Source organism: Cervus canadensis, chromosome 9 (genome assembly GCF_019320065.1).
Source record: "Cervus canadensis isolate Bull #8, Minnesota chromosome 9, ASM1932006v1, whole genome shotgun sequence".
Taxonomy (NCBI): Eukaryota; Metazoa; Chordata; class Mammalia; order Artiodactyla; family Cervidae; genus Cervus; species Cervus canadensis.
In genome coordinates this window covers 2,098,642-2,116,609 of record NC_057394.1, presented here as the reverse complement: position 1 = coordinate 2,116,609, position 17,968 = coordinate 2,098,642, and the positions used below count along the sequence as shown (strand labels likewise).

The 17,968-nt window shown below is 52.7% G+C and overlaps 1 protein-coding gene across 1 annotated transcript in view; it reads left to right on the top strand.

Annotated features, from left to right (window-relative positions):
• COL4A2 (collagen type IV alpha 2 chain) overlaps positions 1–17,968 on the top strand; it is a 160,139-nt gene that overhangs the window by 90,540 nt on the left and 51,631 nt on the right. Inside the window, exons 5-6 of the mRNA XM_043478324.1 lie at positions 15,572–15,706; positions 15,794–15,838. Of these exons, the coding sequence (XP_043334259.1) occupies positions 15,572–15,706; positions 15,794–15,838 (180 nt within the window). The remainder of the gene's footprint in view (positions 1–15,571; positions 15,707–15,793; positions 15,839–17,968) is intronic.

Here is a 17,968-nt window from a genome sequence, read left to right as displayed (position 1 = left end):
CCCTCCCCGCCTGGTGTCCGCACATTTGTTCTCTTCGATTGTGTCTCTGTTTTCGCTTTGCAAATAAGCTCATCCGTACCAACTTTTTCAGATTCCACATGCATGCATTAAGACACGATATTTTTTTTTCCCCTTCTGACTTACTTCACTCTCCCCCACTTACGATACAGACATAAGAACGGCACCCACGTCACAGAGGAGGGCTGGAGATTAAATCGCTTTGCCCCTGCTCTGAACAGTAAATGCTCTGGTCTGGAAATGTTTCCCGGTGCCACAGAGGACCCAAATCCAGTCACTGGGTCGCGATCCCTTGGACCTCTGCACTGGTTCTAGGTTTAAAATTCCTCAATTATCTATCTATGTGTATATCTGTATCTGTATTTAGAACATATTCCTTTGAGCAAGTCAGAAGGGAAGGGAGTTACCCAATAATTAATTAGTGTGATCAACTGCCCGGTTGTTGAAAAGGGGGATTTGATAAGCTCTGTAGACAGCATTGTTGGAATTCTGCAGTCAGAGTTTTCACCTGAATTTTCACCACGGGAGAATAGCTCCCCTTGACGAATGCGGAGCCTGCCCTCTGACCCACCGCGGCTGTCCTTGCAAACCCCCACAAATCTGAGTGGAGAGTGGGGTGGGTCCTTGTCCCGAAGGGCGCGACTGACCGCCACCTAGCGTTGGTCATCGGAACTGCGGGGCATTCCTCCGACCCGGAGACCCAGAGGTGATGAGGAGGCGTCTTTTGCTGGCATGAAGTTAAAATTTGATTTGAAAGCAGTGACCGTCAGCAAGCTGGAAAGCCTTCCTTTTTTAGCTCAGCTCCAATCACGCTGGCAAACTCGCCCCTTTCTCCGTAACCCTTAACCCTGCTGAGTCACGGTGGCTCTCTGCACGGCTTATCTATCACGGACAAGGGTGCGCGGATCGGCCTGGTTCAGGCGTTCCCGGCACTGAGCCTCCTCACGGGGGAGCCTGCCGTCCCAAGCCCGGCCTCGTCTGCTATCGTGGTCTCGGGAGAGGAAGTCTTCCTCACGTGCCCGGCGATGGCTGCGACAGGGCTGGGTGTCCCCTGCTCCCCCGCAGAGTCCTGGGCAGCCTTCCTCTGACAACACAGACGAAACCCTGCCCTCCGCTGGAGCTGAGCCCCGCAAGCCTCGCACGGGAGCGAGTGGGCGGGGACGGGTCTTGACGTGTTAGGGTGACTTAAGGAATCGGGGCGACAGAACAAGAGGACAGCGTTCCCCCCACATGTACCCACTGATGCTCCACCTTGGACGTGCTTCGGAAATCACAAAGCCGTCATAAGAGTCTTACAAATGGCCTAAAACAGAAGACTGTGGCCTCGGCGTCCGTGGGGGAGCACGTCAGGCAGAGCGGGGTGATCGCAGAGCCGTGATTCAGTCACAGAACCGCCGTGAGCAGGTTGGGTCTCAGACGCTGTGGTGGAGGCTAGAGACCAGGGCTTAGAGGAGGCCTGGTCCCTGCGGCCTGCGCAGAGGGTGCTGTGGTCGGAGCAAGGTTTTTGAGCCCCTGACCAGGTGCAGGGTCAGAAAAACGTCCCCAGAGAGGCTCGCGGTAGAGCCTCCAGAGCCCCTGAGAGCCCAGGCCATGGGGCAGGCTGTGCAAAGGCCCTGAGGTGCCAGGGGCCTGGGTGGGGAGAGACAGCCAGCCCGGCTGCCCCACACAGGCTGCACAAGGGGACGCGTCTCAGGCGTGCAGAGCAGGTGGGCCCCTGAACTGACCACAGGTCTGCCGGGAAGGTGAGGGCAAGGGGCAGGAGGAGCCAGGAGTGGGTGGGGACCTGCTGCGCAGGGAGAGACCTCGCAGGTGGCCTTGGGGCGGGTCTCTCCTGGGACGGCAAATAAATGCTCCCAGGCGCTCACGGAGACTCACGCAGCTTTAAAAGCACTGGAGTAGGGTCTCTGAGCATTAGGGATTTTCTTCTGTAATCTGTAAAAGGAAAAGTATCGTAAATGCTGAAAATACAGGAAAATTCCATCCTAAAGCGGTTTTCTGGGTCACAGTGCCCGTCCACACAGAAAGACTCCCGAAAGGTCTGCGGTCCCTTGGCAGGACCCCTGGATTTTGTAGCTGGAGGGCCTTGGCAGCCTCTGCAGAGACTCCCCATGCTCAAGAGCATGCCCTCTGAGAGCCGGCAGGGGTGAGCCGCACGGACTGTGGCAGAAGGCGGCGAGGTGCCGGCAGACACGGCGCTGTGGGGTCCCAGGAGGACCCCCGCGCTTTTCCCTCCCCTGTCCTGCATGAGAAGCCTGGCTGTGCTCCGGAACTGCTTGCAGAGCTGGTTAAAAAATGGAGACTCCCAGGCTCCACCCCTTCCTACTCCCGAACTCCTGGACCAGAAATTCTTAAGACGCCAGACTCTCCACAGCTGATGCTCTGGCGGCCAGCCAGGACAGGCCTGGGACGGGCACCGACCCCGAGTGACCCGCTCCAGCTCTGGGGCGCGCACGGCAACCTGGGCTCTTGTTGAGAGGCAGACTGGGTCCCGCGGGTAGAATGATCCCAGGAGCTCCCAGCTCCCGATGCCAGCGGGCCACACACTCCCTGGAGTCCCTCCCCAGCCCAGTGTTGTATGAAGCTTTGGGAAAGCGCTAGGCTATCAGTGGTGAAGGGCAGGGATGTACCTTTGAAAGCAGTGTAATCTGTGTGTGTGTGCTAAGTCACTTCATGTGTGTCCGACTCTTTGCGACCCCATGGACTGTGGCCCGCCAGGCTCCTCTGTCCATGGGATTCTCCAGGCAAGAATATTAGACTGGGTTGCCATGCCCTCCTCCAGGGGATCTTCCCGACCCAGGGACTGAACCTGCATCTCTTACGTCTCCTGCGTTAGCAGGTGAGTTCTTCACCACTGGCACCCTCTGGGAAACCCAGTTGTAATGTTGGTCTAATTTAAAATGACTGTTATTCCCTATAAAAGTCCTGCTTAAGAACCAAGCCGGTGCTCCTATACCAGAAAGCGTTTTGTACAATAACACATGAGAAGAGAATATCCTTGAAAAATATATTCTTGAAGAACGTATTGAGAATATGTTTGAATATTCCTGAAAATATAATGAAGTCCACATAATTGGTTAGAACATGGGGGCTGATCTTCTCTTTACTTTCTGTTCAGTAGAAACGTGTGAATTATCTCTTTTCCTACCTTTATGAGGTTCGAGGGCACGTGAAACTGACTGTGGGTTGCTCCTCTTTTTGGAGGAAAGCAAAGACCCTGAACCTGTGGTCACAGCTCGCGTGACAGGGCCGACCGTGTGGCTGGGGCCCGCGGGGGCTGGGCTGCGGTTCTCACCGCAAAAGGAGGCCCCCGGAGCAGCCAGGATGATGTTGTGAGTGGAAACTCTGGACCCTGCATGGGATCCAGGGTTGGCAGGAATGTGGAAGGACTGAGGTCAAGGCCATGACGTAATAGTCCTGCAGAGCCCGCAGGACGGCCAAGGGCGCAGAGCCGACAACGCCAGGTGCGGACAGGGGCCTGTAACTCTGACGTGTTGCTGGTGGGAACACAAAGTGGAACAGTCTGGAGAACGGCCCTGCGGCTTTTTAATAGAGTTAAACAAACATACTCTCACCATAAAGCCCAGCGTTGTCCGCCCTGGGCATTCACAAAAGCACGTCCACACACACAGGAAAACCGTACGCGAATGATTTTAAGTAGCCCCATTCACGCTGACCGAAACCTGGGAACGATTCAGCTGTCCCTCAGGGAGAGAATGGGTGAGCATCTCGGCGGTGGGACACCGCAGAACAGTCTTCCACGACTGAAGGGCTCACACGGCTGAGACACGAGGGCGGTGGGTCTCAGGTGTGAGCGAGCAGAGCCAGCCCCGGAGATGAGAGGCAGAGTGATTCCCCGTGTGTGACCGTCTGGCGGAGGCACCACCGTGAGGCCCAGTGCTGGGCAGAGGAGGGAGAGGGGGCTTGACGACGGGGTGGGGGAACAGCCTGGCACCTTGAGCTGATGCAGCTCTGAGCACGTGTCCAGACTCTCAGAACTCCACGGCGGAAAACTGGATTCCACTGTATGTAAATTTTAAAATAAATGTTGAAATCTGGAAAAGGAAATGAAAACCTAAATAACATCAATGAGGATAAAGCAACAGAGAAGTCGATTAAAGCCAAGGAAGGAGGGGGAGAGGCGGTCATGCCTTTTGCTGGACGGGGAGGGTGGAGCTCGATTTAGAACTTGCCCTTTTCAGGAACATTTCGGAGGCAGATGGACAGGAAAAAGAGCCCCGTGCCCAGCCAAGTCGGAACCCGCCCTGGCTCTGAATCTTTTCTCCTTTGTTGGCCAATTTTTTTTTTCATAACAGACCAACTAAATATAATGCCAACCTCGAGAATATTTTTCTTTCGTGTGACTGTGTTTAGTCTAAATGGAAAGGAGATAGAATAGTTGGTTTCGTTCCTGGGCTGTGCCAGGATGCCAAGAGGTCCCTCTCAAAGGCTGCCAGCCCGGTGGGTCCTCTCGGCGGGGAGGCCGCTGTTTGGAAAGCCAGACACCCAGTGCTTCCTCTTGCTCTTCCCGCCAGAGGCCGTGTTTCCCGGCTGCAGGCTGCCCACGGGCGCGGGGCTCCACACGGGGCGGTGACCGAGCCAGCCTGTCATGACACTGCACGCGTGAAATGACCTACGGATGTGATTTAAGAGGACTCCTAAGGAGCTGGCGTCTGCAGCTCGCACAGTGAAATAGGTTGTCGACAACTGAGCCCCTAAATATCCACTGCGAGCTGTGCTGGTCACCAGTCGTCTTTTTAAAGATTAATTTTTACCAGCGTGTAGTTGGCTTATAGTGTTGTGCTGGTTTCTGCAGTAGAGCCGAGTGAACCAGTCACACACATACTTACTCCCACTCGGGGTTAGGTTCTCTTCCCATGCAGGCCGTCACAGGGCGCTGGGTAGAGCTCCTTGAGCTATTCAGTAGGTCCTTCTGTTCCGTTCTGTTCCGTTCAGCCGCTCAGTCGTGTCCGACTCTTCGAAACCCATGAACCGCAGCACGCCAGGCATCCCTGTCCGTCACCAACTCCCGGAGTTCACTCAAACTCATGTCCATCGAGTCAGTGATGCCCTCCAGCCATCTCATCCTCTGTCGTCCCCTTCTCCTCCCGCCCTCAATCCCTCCCAGCATCAGGGTCTTTTCCGATGAGTCAACTCTTCACATCAGGTGGCCAAAGTATTGGAGTTTTCAGCTTCAGCATCAGTCCTTCCAGTGAACACCCAGGACTGATCTCCTTTAGGATGGACTGGTTGGATCTCCTTGCAGTCCAAGGGACTCTCAAGAGGCTTCTCCAACACCACAGTTCAAAAGCATCAGTTCTTTGGTGCTCAGCTTTCTTTATAGTCCAACTCTCACATCCATACATGACCACTGGAAAAACCATAGCCTTGACTAGATGGACCTTTGTTGGCAAAGTGATGTCTCTGCTTTTGAATATGCTGTCTAGGTTGGTCCTTATTGGCCATCTATTTTATGGTGGCGCTACTGGTAAAGAACCCAGCTGACAGTGCAGGAGACATAAGCGATGCAGCTCCATCCCTGGGTTGGGAAGACCCCCTGGAGGAGGTCATGGCCGCCCGCTCCAGTGTTCTTGCCTGGAGAATTCCACAGACAGAGGAGCCTGGCGGGCTGCAGTCCCTAAGGTCTCAAAGAACTGGACACGACAGAAGGGGCTTAGCATGCACGCGTGTGTGGGGCTTCCCAGGCGGCACTGGTGGCAAACAGTCTTCCTGTCAGTGCAGGGGACACAAGAGACGTGGGTTCAACCCCCGAATCAGGAAGATCCCCTGGAGTATTCTTGCCTGGAAAATTCCATGGACAGAGGAGCTTGGTGGGCTACAGTCCATATGGGGCCACAGAGTCAGATATGACTCCAGGGTCAGACCGCAGTGTGTATACTTCAATCCTGGTCTCTCAGTTCATCTCCCCCCCTTGCCTCCTGGTGACCATGAGTTTGTTCTCCGCCTCTATTTCTGGTTTGTAAATAGATTCTTTTGTACCATATTTTCAGTCCCCGGTGAGCAGTACCCGTGATCCTTGTCTTTCTCTGCCTGGCCCACTGCACTCAGTCTGACAGACTCTGTGTCCGCCATGTCGCTGCAGATGCCACTATTTCTCTCTTTTTATGGTTGGAGAATGTTTTTATAATTCCGGTGACTTCAGAGTCCCCTCCTAGAGCAGGTGTCCCTTCCCCGTCTTGCAGGCGCGTCCAGGGTGGCCCTGCACAGTCACTCATGGTGACCTCAAGGCTACTTGACGATGCCCTGGTTGTTGCTGTTTCCATACTGTCAGCTGCTGGGCTGGAAAGAGCGTTTCATAGGCATGGGAGCCTGACAGCCAGAGCCCAGAATCAGCTTTTTCCAGACCCTTCCTTGGCCGCCATTTCTGCTCCCCGAGGCCTTTGGCTCATCCGCACCACCCTCCTCCGTGCTTCTTGGAGAACTTAGGAAATCCAGAGACTTAGGAAATCCAGTCTGTCTGTTAAGCAAGGATTCGTCTTTGGGCGGATGAAATGTACTTACTGCTACAAGCACAGAGGCGGTGGAAGGCTTTTCCAGAAAATCGGCCTTCCCAGCCTGTGCCAAGGCAAATCACATCCAGACTATAAAAAGCTCAGCCTCGCGCTGGGCTAAAGCCATTGTGTCCGACTGCCCATGCGCTGCCTATTTTTAGAACTAGGAGCACAGTTTTCAGGCTTACTGGTCCTGTGGGTGGAGAAAAAGAGAGGATCCATCTTTCCTTCGCTTTAAAATGTGAGTCCAAGTCACATTGTCTCAGATAAACCAGCCAATAGCATCTTGTGATCACAGGTGACCCCTCTGCTTTCGTTCTTTGTGAAAATCACACACGATGGAGACCAGTGACACCCGTGGTGTATCTTCTGCTCCTGATTTTAATTCGGTCCTGACGGGCTCCTGGCCCAGCTATCCCACGGGCCGTGGGCTGGACGGTTCTAATTCCTGTCAGGTCGCACTTGGACAGACCCACTTCCAGGCAAGGAGAGCTCCGTCTTAGTTTCTTGAAATTCTTTCATTTCCTTGGCACACATTTTAAAAAGCATCTTGCTGATGTTTTTGTGCATGTTAGTCGCTCAGTCGCGTCCAACTCTTCTCGACCCCATGGACTGTACTTGCCAGGCTCCTCTGTCCATGGAATTCTCCAGGCAAGAATACTGGAGTGGGTTGCCACTCCCTTCTCCTGGGGGTTTTTCCAACCCAGGGATCAAACCCCGGTCTCCCACATTGCAGGCAGATTCTTTACCGTCTGAGCCACCAGGGAAGCCCGGATGTTTTTAATATATCCTTTCACAAGCATCCTCTTTTCCTCCATTTACCAATATTATCTGTGTTATCCATTCACTTGTAAGGACGCACCAGAAGAACTGGTCCTATGCAGTCTGCCTGTGAGCTTCAGAGATTGCCTTCTTCATCTTTGCCTTCGCCATACCCCTTTTTTGTTGTTTCTTTGATTTTAGGTCAGGTGTATTGGGATGTAATTTTCACGTGATTCTGTGAAAACTGGCAAATCTAACAGACATCGTGCAGCAACCACCAGAGTCGTGACATAAAGCAGGTCTCGGACCACACAGTCGCTTTGCTGTGGCTCTGTGCTTTATGCCCTTTGCAGTCTGTCCCCTCCCTGTCTCCTGACCTAGCATTTGCTTCTCTGCTTTCTGTCTCTAGAACGTCACCTAGCCAGGATAATAGCACAGTATCGCATTAACAGGACAGACAGAACTCAGCTTTATATCTGGATCCTTCACCGAGGGCAGTGCCCCTGAGATCCCCCCTCACCTTTGCACGCATCAGATACCTTCTTCCATTTTTGTTACTAAGTAGCTTTCCCTTTCATGCATGGACCACGGTCTGTTTATCCCCTGATGGACACTCAGGTCGTTTCCGGTTTTCAGCTGAAAGATGTTGCCCCACTCTGAGCACTTACCTCCGGGGCTTCTGCAAGTGTGTGTTTGGCTTCAGCCGCCCGGGTCTGCGTCCCCGACAGTTCTTGACACGCTTTCTCTGCACCCCCAGCAGTCCTTGGCCTTGCCAGTCTTCTCTGAGTGGGCACGTCAGCCGCTCTGGCAGCCACAGTTACAGCTTGCTGCTGCTGCTGCCAAGTTGCTCAGTCATGTCCGACTCTGAGCGACCCCACAGACGGCAGCCCACCAGGCTCCCCCGTCCCTGAGATTCTCCAGGCAAGAACACTGGAGTGGGTTGCCATTGCCTTCTCCAGTGCATGAAAGTGAAAAGCGCAAGTGAAGTCACTCAGTCGTGTCCGACTCTTTGAGACCCCATGGACTGCAGCCCACCAGGCTCCTCCGTCCACGGGATTTTCCAGGCAAGAGTTTTGGAGTGGGCTGCCATTTGCTTTTCCCTAATGACTGATGGTGTTGAGCCCCTTGCCTGTTTTCCGTCTGCACCTCTTCTGTGATGAAGAGTCTGTTCAGATCTTTTACCCATTTTTCCAATCAGGTTGTTCGTTTCCTTACTGTTGATTTCCGGGAGCCCTGACTATATTCTGGATAAAAGTCATTTATCACATATGTGTCTTGTGAGTATTTCTCCCAGTGTGTGGCCTGCTTTTTATGTTTCAGACAGAACCTTTTGAAGATCAAATGTTTCTGTCTCAGCTTTTTGTCTCTCACGGCTTGTGAGTTTCGTGTCTGATGGAAGCTGCTGCTGCTAAGTCACTTCAGTGTGTCTGACTCTGGGTGACCCCATAGATGGCAGCCCACCAGGCTCCCCTGTCCCTGGGATTCTCCAGACAAGAACACTGGAGTGGGTTGCCATTTCCTTCTCCAATGCGTGAAAGTGAAAAGTGAAAGTGAAGCTGCTCAGTCGTGTCCGACTCCTAGCGACCCCACGGACTGTAGCCTACCAGGCTCCTCCGTCCATGGGATTCTCCAGGCAAGAGCACTGGAGTGGGTTGCCATTGCCTACTCCGCTGATGGAAGCAGCCCTCGCCTAATCCAGAATCACAGACATTCTCTCCTGTGTTCTCCTCTGCTCCTGTCCCATTCTCTCCTTTTCTTCTGGAAGTCTCACAGCCCTACCCGGACACTTAGCTCTGTGTTCCGTCTTGTCTGTGGAGCAAGCCGAGGGTCAAGGGTTGTTTCTTTGCGCATGGATGTCATTTCTTTCAGATCAGCACTACCATCTGTGTCAGACCATTTTGGAGAACAGGGAGGCCATATCGTTCTCATTGGGGAATACATGAAACCTTTAATTTGGGATTGCACCCAGGGTGGGACTGATGTTTTGTTGCATACTGATAAGAATCTAGAGGAAAGGGCGGCAGAGTTAACATCAGTTAAGCCAACTGTCTGTCTGTTTTGCCTGGAGTAGGCAGCTGTCCAATCAGTCGTGTCCGACTCTTTGTGACCCCATGGACTGTAGCCCGCCAGGCTCCTCCATCCATGAGATTTTCCAGGCAAGAATACTGGAGTGGGTTGCCATTTCCTTCTCCAGGGGATCTTCCCGACCCAGGGATCGAACCCAGGTCTCCCGCATTGCAGGTAGACTCTGCCATCTGAGCCACCGGGGGCGCCCCAGTTGACTCACAGGTATATGTGATGTCCTGTCCAGTACTAACCATCACATTATCATCAGCTTGGAATAGTCACTAATTCACCCTGCCAGATGATCAGAAATTGCTCACAAATCCTAACGGTCATCCCTAAGAAAGGTGACTGATTCTAAAATTTAGCTAAGCAAAATATTTTCCTGAATCTTAAAAGATGGTCTTTCCCACCTTTGGGGCTGTTTGGCATGTTCTCAACTGTGTGTGAACAGCTCCAAGGGTGAACTGGGCCTGGGGCCGGAATCCCCCGAAGGTCGCAGGTCATTGCATTGGAAAGGCGAAGGTCACATGTCACTGCTTTGGAAGGGCGGGAAGGTGGAGGGCAGGAGGGGCCGCCAGGGTTGGGAGGATGCAGGCGCCTGGAGGGGCGCCCGGGGCCGTAAAAGGCGAGACAGGAAGAGCACCCTTAGGAAGGAGAGGGGATTTCCTACTATTCAGAAGCTGGCACGGAAAGCTGATTCTTGTGCTACCAGGAAAACACCGTAGCGTAGATTAAGAGTCCTGATGTGCAGTGACGGGGGCTGGTCCCTGGCAGCGCTTCTCTCTGTCCTTCCTTGATAAATGAAACTTTCCTCCCTTACCCAACGCGAGTGCTCGGGTTAATGAACTGGATGGCAGAGGGCACCTCCTTGCAGGTGTTTGCACGTGAGGCGTGATTTCTCGGGGCCTTGACCGAGCATCCGTCCTCCACGTTTATTTCAGAGGCTGAGGTCCTGGAGTTTTCAGCATGTGCATAGATATATTTTGCCCCTTTTCCCAGAAGTGAGAACTCCAAGTGCATGAAGGCTTAGTCAGCGTCTCAGGACGTGCAGGGCATTCCCCTCGGGGTCATGGTGTTTAAGCCAGGTGTGCTCACGTCTGGCCCCTGTGTGCCCTCTGCCGGCCCAGACTCCAGCTTCCAGAACCAGCCAGGACGACCCACTCCTCCTCCACGATGGTTTCCCAAAGGGAGAGACCGTGCGCACCCCTCACCCCTCACATGCCCCATGTGTCCCTTCCTGGAATTATCACCGGAGCCTAAGGGCGAGACAATTCAATTAGAAAGAGTCTTCAACACACAGAAACATTAGATTTCCCTCTGCCCAGCCCAGGAAGACTGACCTTGCTTCTGAGGTGCAATCTCGTGCTTAGGAGAGTTTTCTTCTTTGAATATGCCTGCCCGGGGAACTCTGCTGAACGTCATGTGGCAGCCTGGATGCAGGGAGAGTCTGGGGGAGAATGGACACGTGTGTACGGCTGAGTCCCTTCTCTGTCCACCGGAAATGATCCCAGCATTGTTAATCAGCTATACCCCAATGCAAAATTAAAAGTTTAAAGATAAAGAGATACCAGCCTTCTTCCACGAGGGGGAGGAGGGCGGGTCGGGCAGCGGTTCTCAGACTTCACCGTGCAAGGAGCCCTGCCAGGATCATGTCTGTGCCGCCCCAGGAGGGCTGGGCGGGGCTGAGACTCTGCGGTTCCCACGAGTTCTCAGGTGGTGCAGATGAGGCTCCCCGACCTCTCTTGGAGCAGCAAGGGTGTCATGGAAGATGGAATCCCCCCCAGACCTAAATGCATCCGTCATCCCTAACCCTGACCCCCCAGACCCCCGTTACCTCCCCTCTCAAGCGAGGGTGACGCCGACTTCACGCAGTTGTCCTGGGGGCAGAACGAGAGGAACCCCGTTTGTTGAAAGCTTTCATAGGGCTCCATTTTCATAGGGCTCCATCCCAGAGGACCCAGGATTGCAAGATCCTCTCATTATCGCTTCCCTAGGAAGGTGATAGAAAATGAAGTAGCTTAGTCGTGTCTGACTCTTTGCGACCCCGTGGACTGTAGCCTACCAGGCTCCTCCCTCCATGGGATTCTCCAGGCAAGAGTACTGGAGTGGGTTGCCATTTCCTTCTCCAGGGGATCTTCCCGACCCAGGGATCAAACCCTGGTCTCCCGCATTGCAGGCAGATGCTTTAACCTGTCAGCCACCAGGGGAGCCCAAGGAAGGTGATACATTGACACAAATCAAGTCTCGCAGAGGCAGGGTCCACGAGCTCACGGCTCCTTGCCAGGTGTCTGCTGGCTTTTGAGAAGTATTTTATGGAAATACTTTCATCAAGTATTTTGTGGGAATGTTAGAAGTTTTAGAAGCTTTTGCAAAGACCTTTAAGCCTCAGGCCTACCCTTTCTGGGGTACTTTTTATTTTTAACATCACTTATCACAAAAGGAAAGGAAGAGGAGGAAGTAGATTTTCCGATCGGGACTTGCCGTCTGAAGCCGGAAGCTGATAAGGATGACCATCAGGACAGAGGAGGACCCTTCCTGTTACTGGTCCCGACAGCTGCTCTCTGCAGACACAGATGCCCCAGGGCACAGGCTTCCCTAGGAGGATCTCACCCCTGATGACCAAGGCACGCACGCCCAGGGCTCGGACCCTGGTACGACTGTCCTTTCAGCCCCAGCCTCGCAGGGCGTGCAGTGAAGGGCTGGAACCATCCTGGGGTTGCATCCTGGAGGAGGAGGGATAACTCAGATCCCCTCCAGGCTCTTCCTGGCTTTTCCCCATTGCTCTTCAGAATGACCCCGATTCACACCCTCTAGGCTTTATTTTTTTAAAAAATAGAAAATAGCAATTGACGGCTGGATTGTAGAGAAGTTTAGGATCCTCACACATTGCTCCTAAGAATGTAAAATGAGGCAGCCGCCGGGGATCACAGCCTGGCAGCTCCTCAAACCTTTAGAGTCCCCACGTGATACAGCCGGTCCACTCCTCAGTAATAGGCCCGAAAGACTGAGCGCAGACTCGAGAGCTGGGTGTGCGTGTTCACAGTTTGTTCATAACAAGCTGGTTTGTCCACACAATGGAATCTTAGTCAGCCGTAAGCGTGAAGTAGTGACTGAAGCTATGATGTGGACGAACCTCAAAAACCTTGTATTAAGAAGCCAGACACGAAAGGTCACGTATCATAAGTGTGATTCCACTGATGTGAAATACTCTGAGTGGGTAAAGCCCATAGACACCAAAAGCGGAAGAGTGATTACCAGAGGCTGGAGGCGGGGGTGGGAATGATGGTGGTGGGAGTGGGATTTTTTGGGGTGATGAAGGTATTTTGGAATAGATGGAAGTGATGGACAGGGGACACTGTGACTGCACCGGAAGCCACTTTACAACAGATGCTTTTGTGGTTTGGGAATTTCACCTTAATAAAAAGAAAAAAGGGACAGTGTGTTCCAGAAAAGGGAAGACTGGGGTTTTACTGCCAAAGCCAGACTTCCTGTCGGAGAAGCCATGGGTGAGTTTACTGACAACGGGAGGAAAACAAGGACGTGATGTCACTGGTCCCCCCATCACAGGGAGCCAGGAGCAGTTAACAAACAGGAGACAGAGGGATGCTTCTCGTTAAGAGGCTTATACTCCATCTGTGTTAACGGTTGGTGCTAGACAGTCATCCTCGAAGAGAGACATAGTTTATGGACAATAAAAACTAACATTGCGGACGAGGAACCATGCGTCCCCCAAGGCTAACGACCAGTAGCCTCTGAGGGCTGCGGGACTTGCAGGCTTAGAGACTTGGTCTGTGGTCACAAACGAGACAGCAGTGAGCCTCGCTCAGGAAGAGCCAGAAAGATCTGAGTCAAAGCATCTTGTGTCTCCGAACCGCCGACAGATGCGGCGTCCCGAAGCTCCGGGCATCAGACAGGGACGCCACGTGTCCAGGGCCCGGCTGGCCACACGGTCCTCCTGACGCCTCTCTCACCTCCTCCAGACATTCAAGCACGCTGGCTTCGCAGCTCCGCGTGGTGCTTGCGGTCAGGCTACCCCAGGGGAGCGCTGGCTGGATTCTGCACCGTATGCGGGGCAAGCAGAGAACCCACCATCCGTGAAATGCCAACCCGGCCCCGAGGGGCCCCCAGGCTCCCTTTCATCTGAGGACACAGGGCCCCAAGCCCCGGGGCTCATCTCAGCCGCCAAACTCCACCTTAGTCTCCATCTGCATCCTCCGCCCCAAAACGGCGCTTCCCCGCTCGCCCCACGCCCCGGGCCGGCACCTGCAGGGAGGGGCAGCGTGGGGGCGGTGGGGACATCACAGGCGGGGTCCCCCACGCCCTTCCTCCCCTGCCCCGGTTCCGCGTGAACACGGCGCCTCCAGCTGCATCTGAAGTCGCTCGCTTCCCCCCAGCGCTGTGCAGTATCAAGGACAGATTATAAACTTCTGCCAGGACAGACGAACGTCTTAGCGGCACAGTTTATACAAGAGAGGCTTTTTGCAGGCTATAAAAGAGAAGTCTAGAAATAATGACTCAGTACCCCCTCAATCTAAAGGCAAGACAGGCATTTGAAATGGGAGAGTGAATGAGGCTCGGAGAGAAAGGGTCTGTGGGACGAACCAACAGCAGAATCCTTCCTTTAAGAAATCAAGACAGAGTCTTTGGGGTTTGGTTTGGTTTTGTCTTGTTACTTTTTTCAGTTTGGGTGAACCTGGGACGTTCATTAAAATAGAACTGTAATGCATAAATTAGTTCCAATAATAGAGCTGGAACCCCTTTTTAATCTTTTCATTTTGATTGTGGTAAAATGTACGCAACATAAAATGTACCAGCCTAACCATTTTTGCGCAGTTTCTTGGCATTAAGCACACTTATGTTTTGTACAGTCATGATCACCGTTGTCGTCAGAGCTTTTTCATCTTTCCAAACTGAGAGTCTGTCCCTACTAAACCCTAACCGCCCACTCCCCTCCCCCAGCCCCCAGTCACCTCTCTGGGGCTTTCCATCTCTACGGATGTGACTCCTCTGGGGACCTCATATTAGTGGAATCAGACAGCGTTTGTCCCTTTGTGGCAGGCTTATTTCACCCAGTATCATGTCCTCAGGGTCCATCCATGATGTGGCCTGTGTCAGAATTTCCTGCTCCTTTAAGGTGAATAAGAGTCATTGTTTGGACAGACCACATCACCCATCCATGGGCATCTCCACCTTTGACAATTGTGGAAAATGCTGCCGTGAACACAGGTGTAGACACAATCCGTCCGAGTCTCTGCTTCCAATCCTTCTGAGTGTTGTCACAGAGGCGGAATTGCTGGGTCACGTGGTGATTCTCTGTTTCATTTTTGAGGCCCTCCATGCCGTTTTCCCCAACGGCCGCACCGTTTCCATTCCCTGCCACAGAGCAACTTCTCCAAATTCCTGCCAACACATAGTTTCGTCTTTTCTTTTTTTAAAATAATGGCCATCCTAAGGGATATGCAAGGGCTTCCCAGGTGACTCAGTGGTAAAGAATCTGCCTGCCAACGCAGGAGACGCGGGTCTGATCCCTGGGTCGGGAAGTTCCCCAGGAGGCGGAAATGGCAGTCCACTCCAGTATTCTTGCCTGGGAAACCCCAGGGACGGGGGAGCCTGGTGGGCTGCCGTCTATGAGGTCACAGAAGAGTGGGACACGACTTAGCGACTGAACAGCAGCAATGGTTTGGATGTACGTTTTGCATTTCAGAAACTTTTATTTTTCTCTGTACACGCACACGTCCTCATGTGTGCGTTCTGTGTGTGTGTGTGTAGAGGATGAGAGACTGTCTGACCACTTAAACATCTGGGGGTCGCTTTGATATCTGGGTGCTAGTTGTGTCTCCATACCTATTGAGTGCATTATATGAGACAGAGACGATCTTAGGAATTTGTGTCTGGCACCTTCATTTATACTGAAAGGACTTTTTTTTTTTAAGTCAAGTAAATTGATTCTTTCATGCCAACCCAATATCAGCATTTCACAATAACTTCACTTTAGTACTTGAGGATAATTTTTGTCTCACATTTAATATTTTCCCCCTTTGAGCTCTTTTACTTTCTCAGCCAGAAATCACGTAGTGGCTGTCATGGAAGAAGATGGTGATTTACACAGAGTATAGCTCTTTAAGCATGAAAAGCATAGTTTCAAAAGCAGCATGATTGGAGACGTTCATGCGTGGTTGTGAACTGTGAACACTGACCGTGTGTTGTTCCCGCAGGGCCAGCCAGGGCCGGTGGGCCCCCAGGGGTATACCGGGCCCCCCGGCTTACAGGGGTTCCCAGGACTGCAAGGCCGCAAAGGTGACAAGGGGGAGAGGGGAGCCCCCGGGACCACAGGCCCGAAGGGAGACGTGGTGCGTACAGAGCCGTGGGCGCGGCCCCCGGTGGGGGGCGGGTGGGGGGTGTCTCGGCCTTCCTTAAGCCTGTTGCCTTCTTTACAGGGACCAAGAGGTGTTTCGGGATACCCTGGCGCCAACGGAATTCCCGTAAGTTTTTCATAAGATTAAAATTTAAAAGCACTGTATACATGCAAAGCAATCTATTTATGAGGTACAGACACATATCTAACTAGTCCCCCTTTCTTGTCGATAACAACAAACCTGTGGGGCTATATGTGCGTTTTTAAATTTTTTCCCCTGGAACCCAGTCATCTCGTGGACAAACTGCTTCCTTGTAAATGGCCTTCTGGACTTGGCCTGGAGGCTGCTGGGCTTCCCAGGACTGCAAGGCCGCACGGGGACCTGGGGGCGGGGAGCCCCTCGTTACTGTTTTGCAGTGACAGGCGGCAAGCGGCACAGACGGGCCGTAAAGAGCCAGGCTTACGCCGCGTTTGAACTCGAGAACCACCTGAGTAGAGAGCCGTCCTGCCGAGAGCAGGGACAGCCCTGCAGTCTTGCAGCGTCTCAGATTCTTGGTAGCAACCGCGCAGAGAGAAGACGAAAGGCATGCTTTGTCCATGAGAAAATCTCAGAATGCAATAAAGTGTGTTTTTCTAACCTAGTTTACTTTACTTCTTGTGGCACAAGAAAACAAACAGAGCAGCCTGACTCACAGCCGCCTCCTCGGGCCGGGAGCAGACTTCCCAGGGACGGCTTCCTGCCCATCTCTGCCTCCGGGATAAATGTGTTTATCCCACGTTCAGGCCTGCTCCATCCCCGCGCAGCTGATGTTTAAGGACATCTGCCTCCAGAACTTCACGCTCATGCCAACATCTGTGCCGGGTCAGCATGCTCATACCCGCATGCACACACCTGCACCACATGTGTTACGTCATCACGCTCATACCCGCATGCACACACACACAGACACTGCAGGCCACACAAGTGAGGCTGCCCCATTGCAGAAGAAAGGGGGAAGGGTGTGAGCGGAGGCAGTCACAGAGAACTGCCACTTTCCCTTAGCTCCACATTCAAGGGGACTTTTGCAGCGGGAGGCAGAGCTGAAGAAGGGAAGCCCCCCCCACCAAGACGTGAGACCCGCATGGCCGTGATCCCGGGCGTCCCCTGGGAGGGGCTCAAGCAGACACATCGGTGACAGCACACAGCTGTGCATGGTTACGGAAATAACTTGCGCGTGAGTCAGAATCTTGAGAAATTGACAGAGCTGAAGAATTCGCAGATTTCAAGGGTTAAACAAATAACCAAAGCCTTCTCTTACCAGCTGCCTCCAATGAAATTGCCTGTTTTTAACCCATTTTTTTTGGCCTCTTGGATTGCCCCTGGGTGGGCTCCTCTGGAAGCAGAAGTCTGCGCTTTAGATGGAGTGACCTGGTGGGAACAAACTGTAACTGATCGTGTCGTGTTTCCATTGGTTTTTTCCACTTCATGCTCATTTCATGTCAGAAGCAAATGTTTCTCAAACTAGGGAGGGCGTAATCATCACCTGGAGGGGTGATCATGGTAAACAGATACCTGGTCATTTTCTCTGGAACGTCAGGGCTGCTAAAGACAGTCTCCTCGATGCCGAAGTCTGAGAGACGCTCACAGCACGTTAACTTGAATGCCACCGCTATATCTGAGCACCTAATGAACATAGAGTTTGAGGGACCCGGTACTTTTAGCTGGTTAGAATCATTTCCAGCGCATTCCCACTGGCTGTCTGTTTTACGTGTGGTAGTCTGTATGTTTCCATGCTTCTCTCAGGGAGCTCAGACCGGTGCTCCGAGACAGCCCGGAGGGGTGGGATGGGAGGGGGAGGGGGGTTCAGGAGGGAGGGGACATATATGCCTGTGGCTGATTTGTGTTGATGTATGGCAGAAAACCTGCGCAATATTTGAAGCAATTATCCTTCCATTAAAAATAAATAAACTTTAAAAAAGAAATCACAAGCAAAGTTAATGTGTAGTAACAGCTAAGAGCTGTATCATCCAAAAATAGACCTGCTTAGATGTTGAACACAAGATGGACATCTAGCTCAATAGAATTGAAATTTTCCTTTGAAGGACAAGTTCAAATTAAGATCAGGCTGGCATGCAATTTCAAATGTCTCAGATCCAGTCTAGGGGAGTCAGGAAGGCCCAGAGCAGACCGATAATTCAGGGGGAGATGAGGAACTCAGAGGCATCTCTTCTGAGAAGGTTTGAAGCTGTCTCATCCCAGTTTCATGAAACCTAAGCC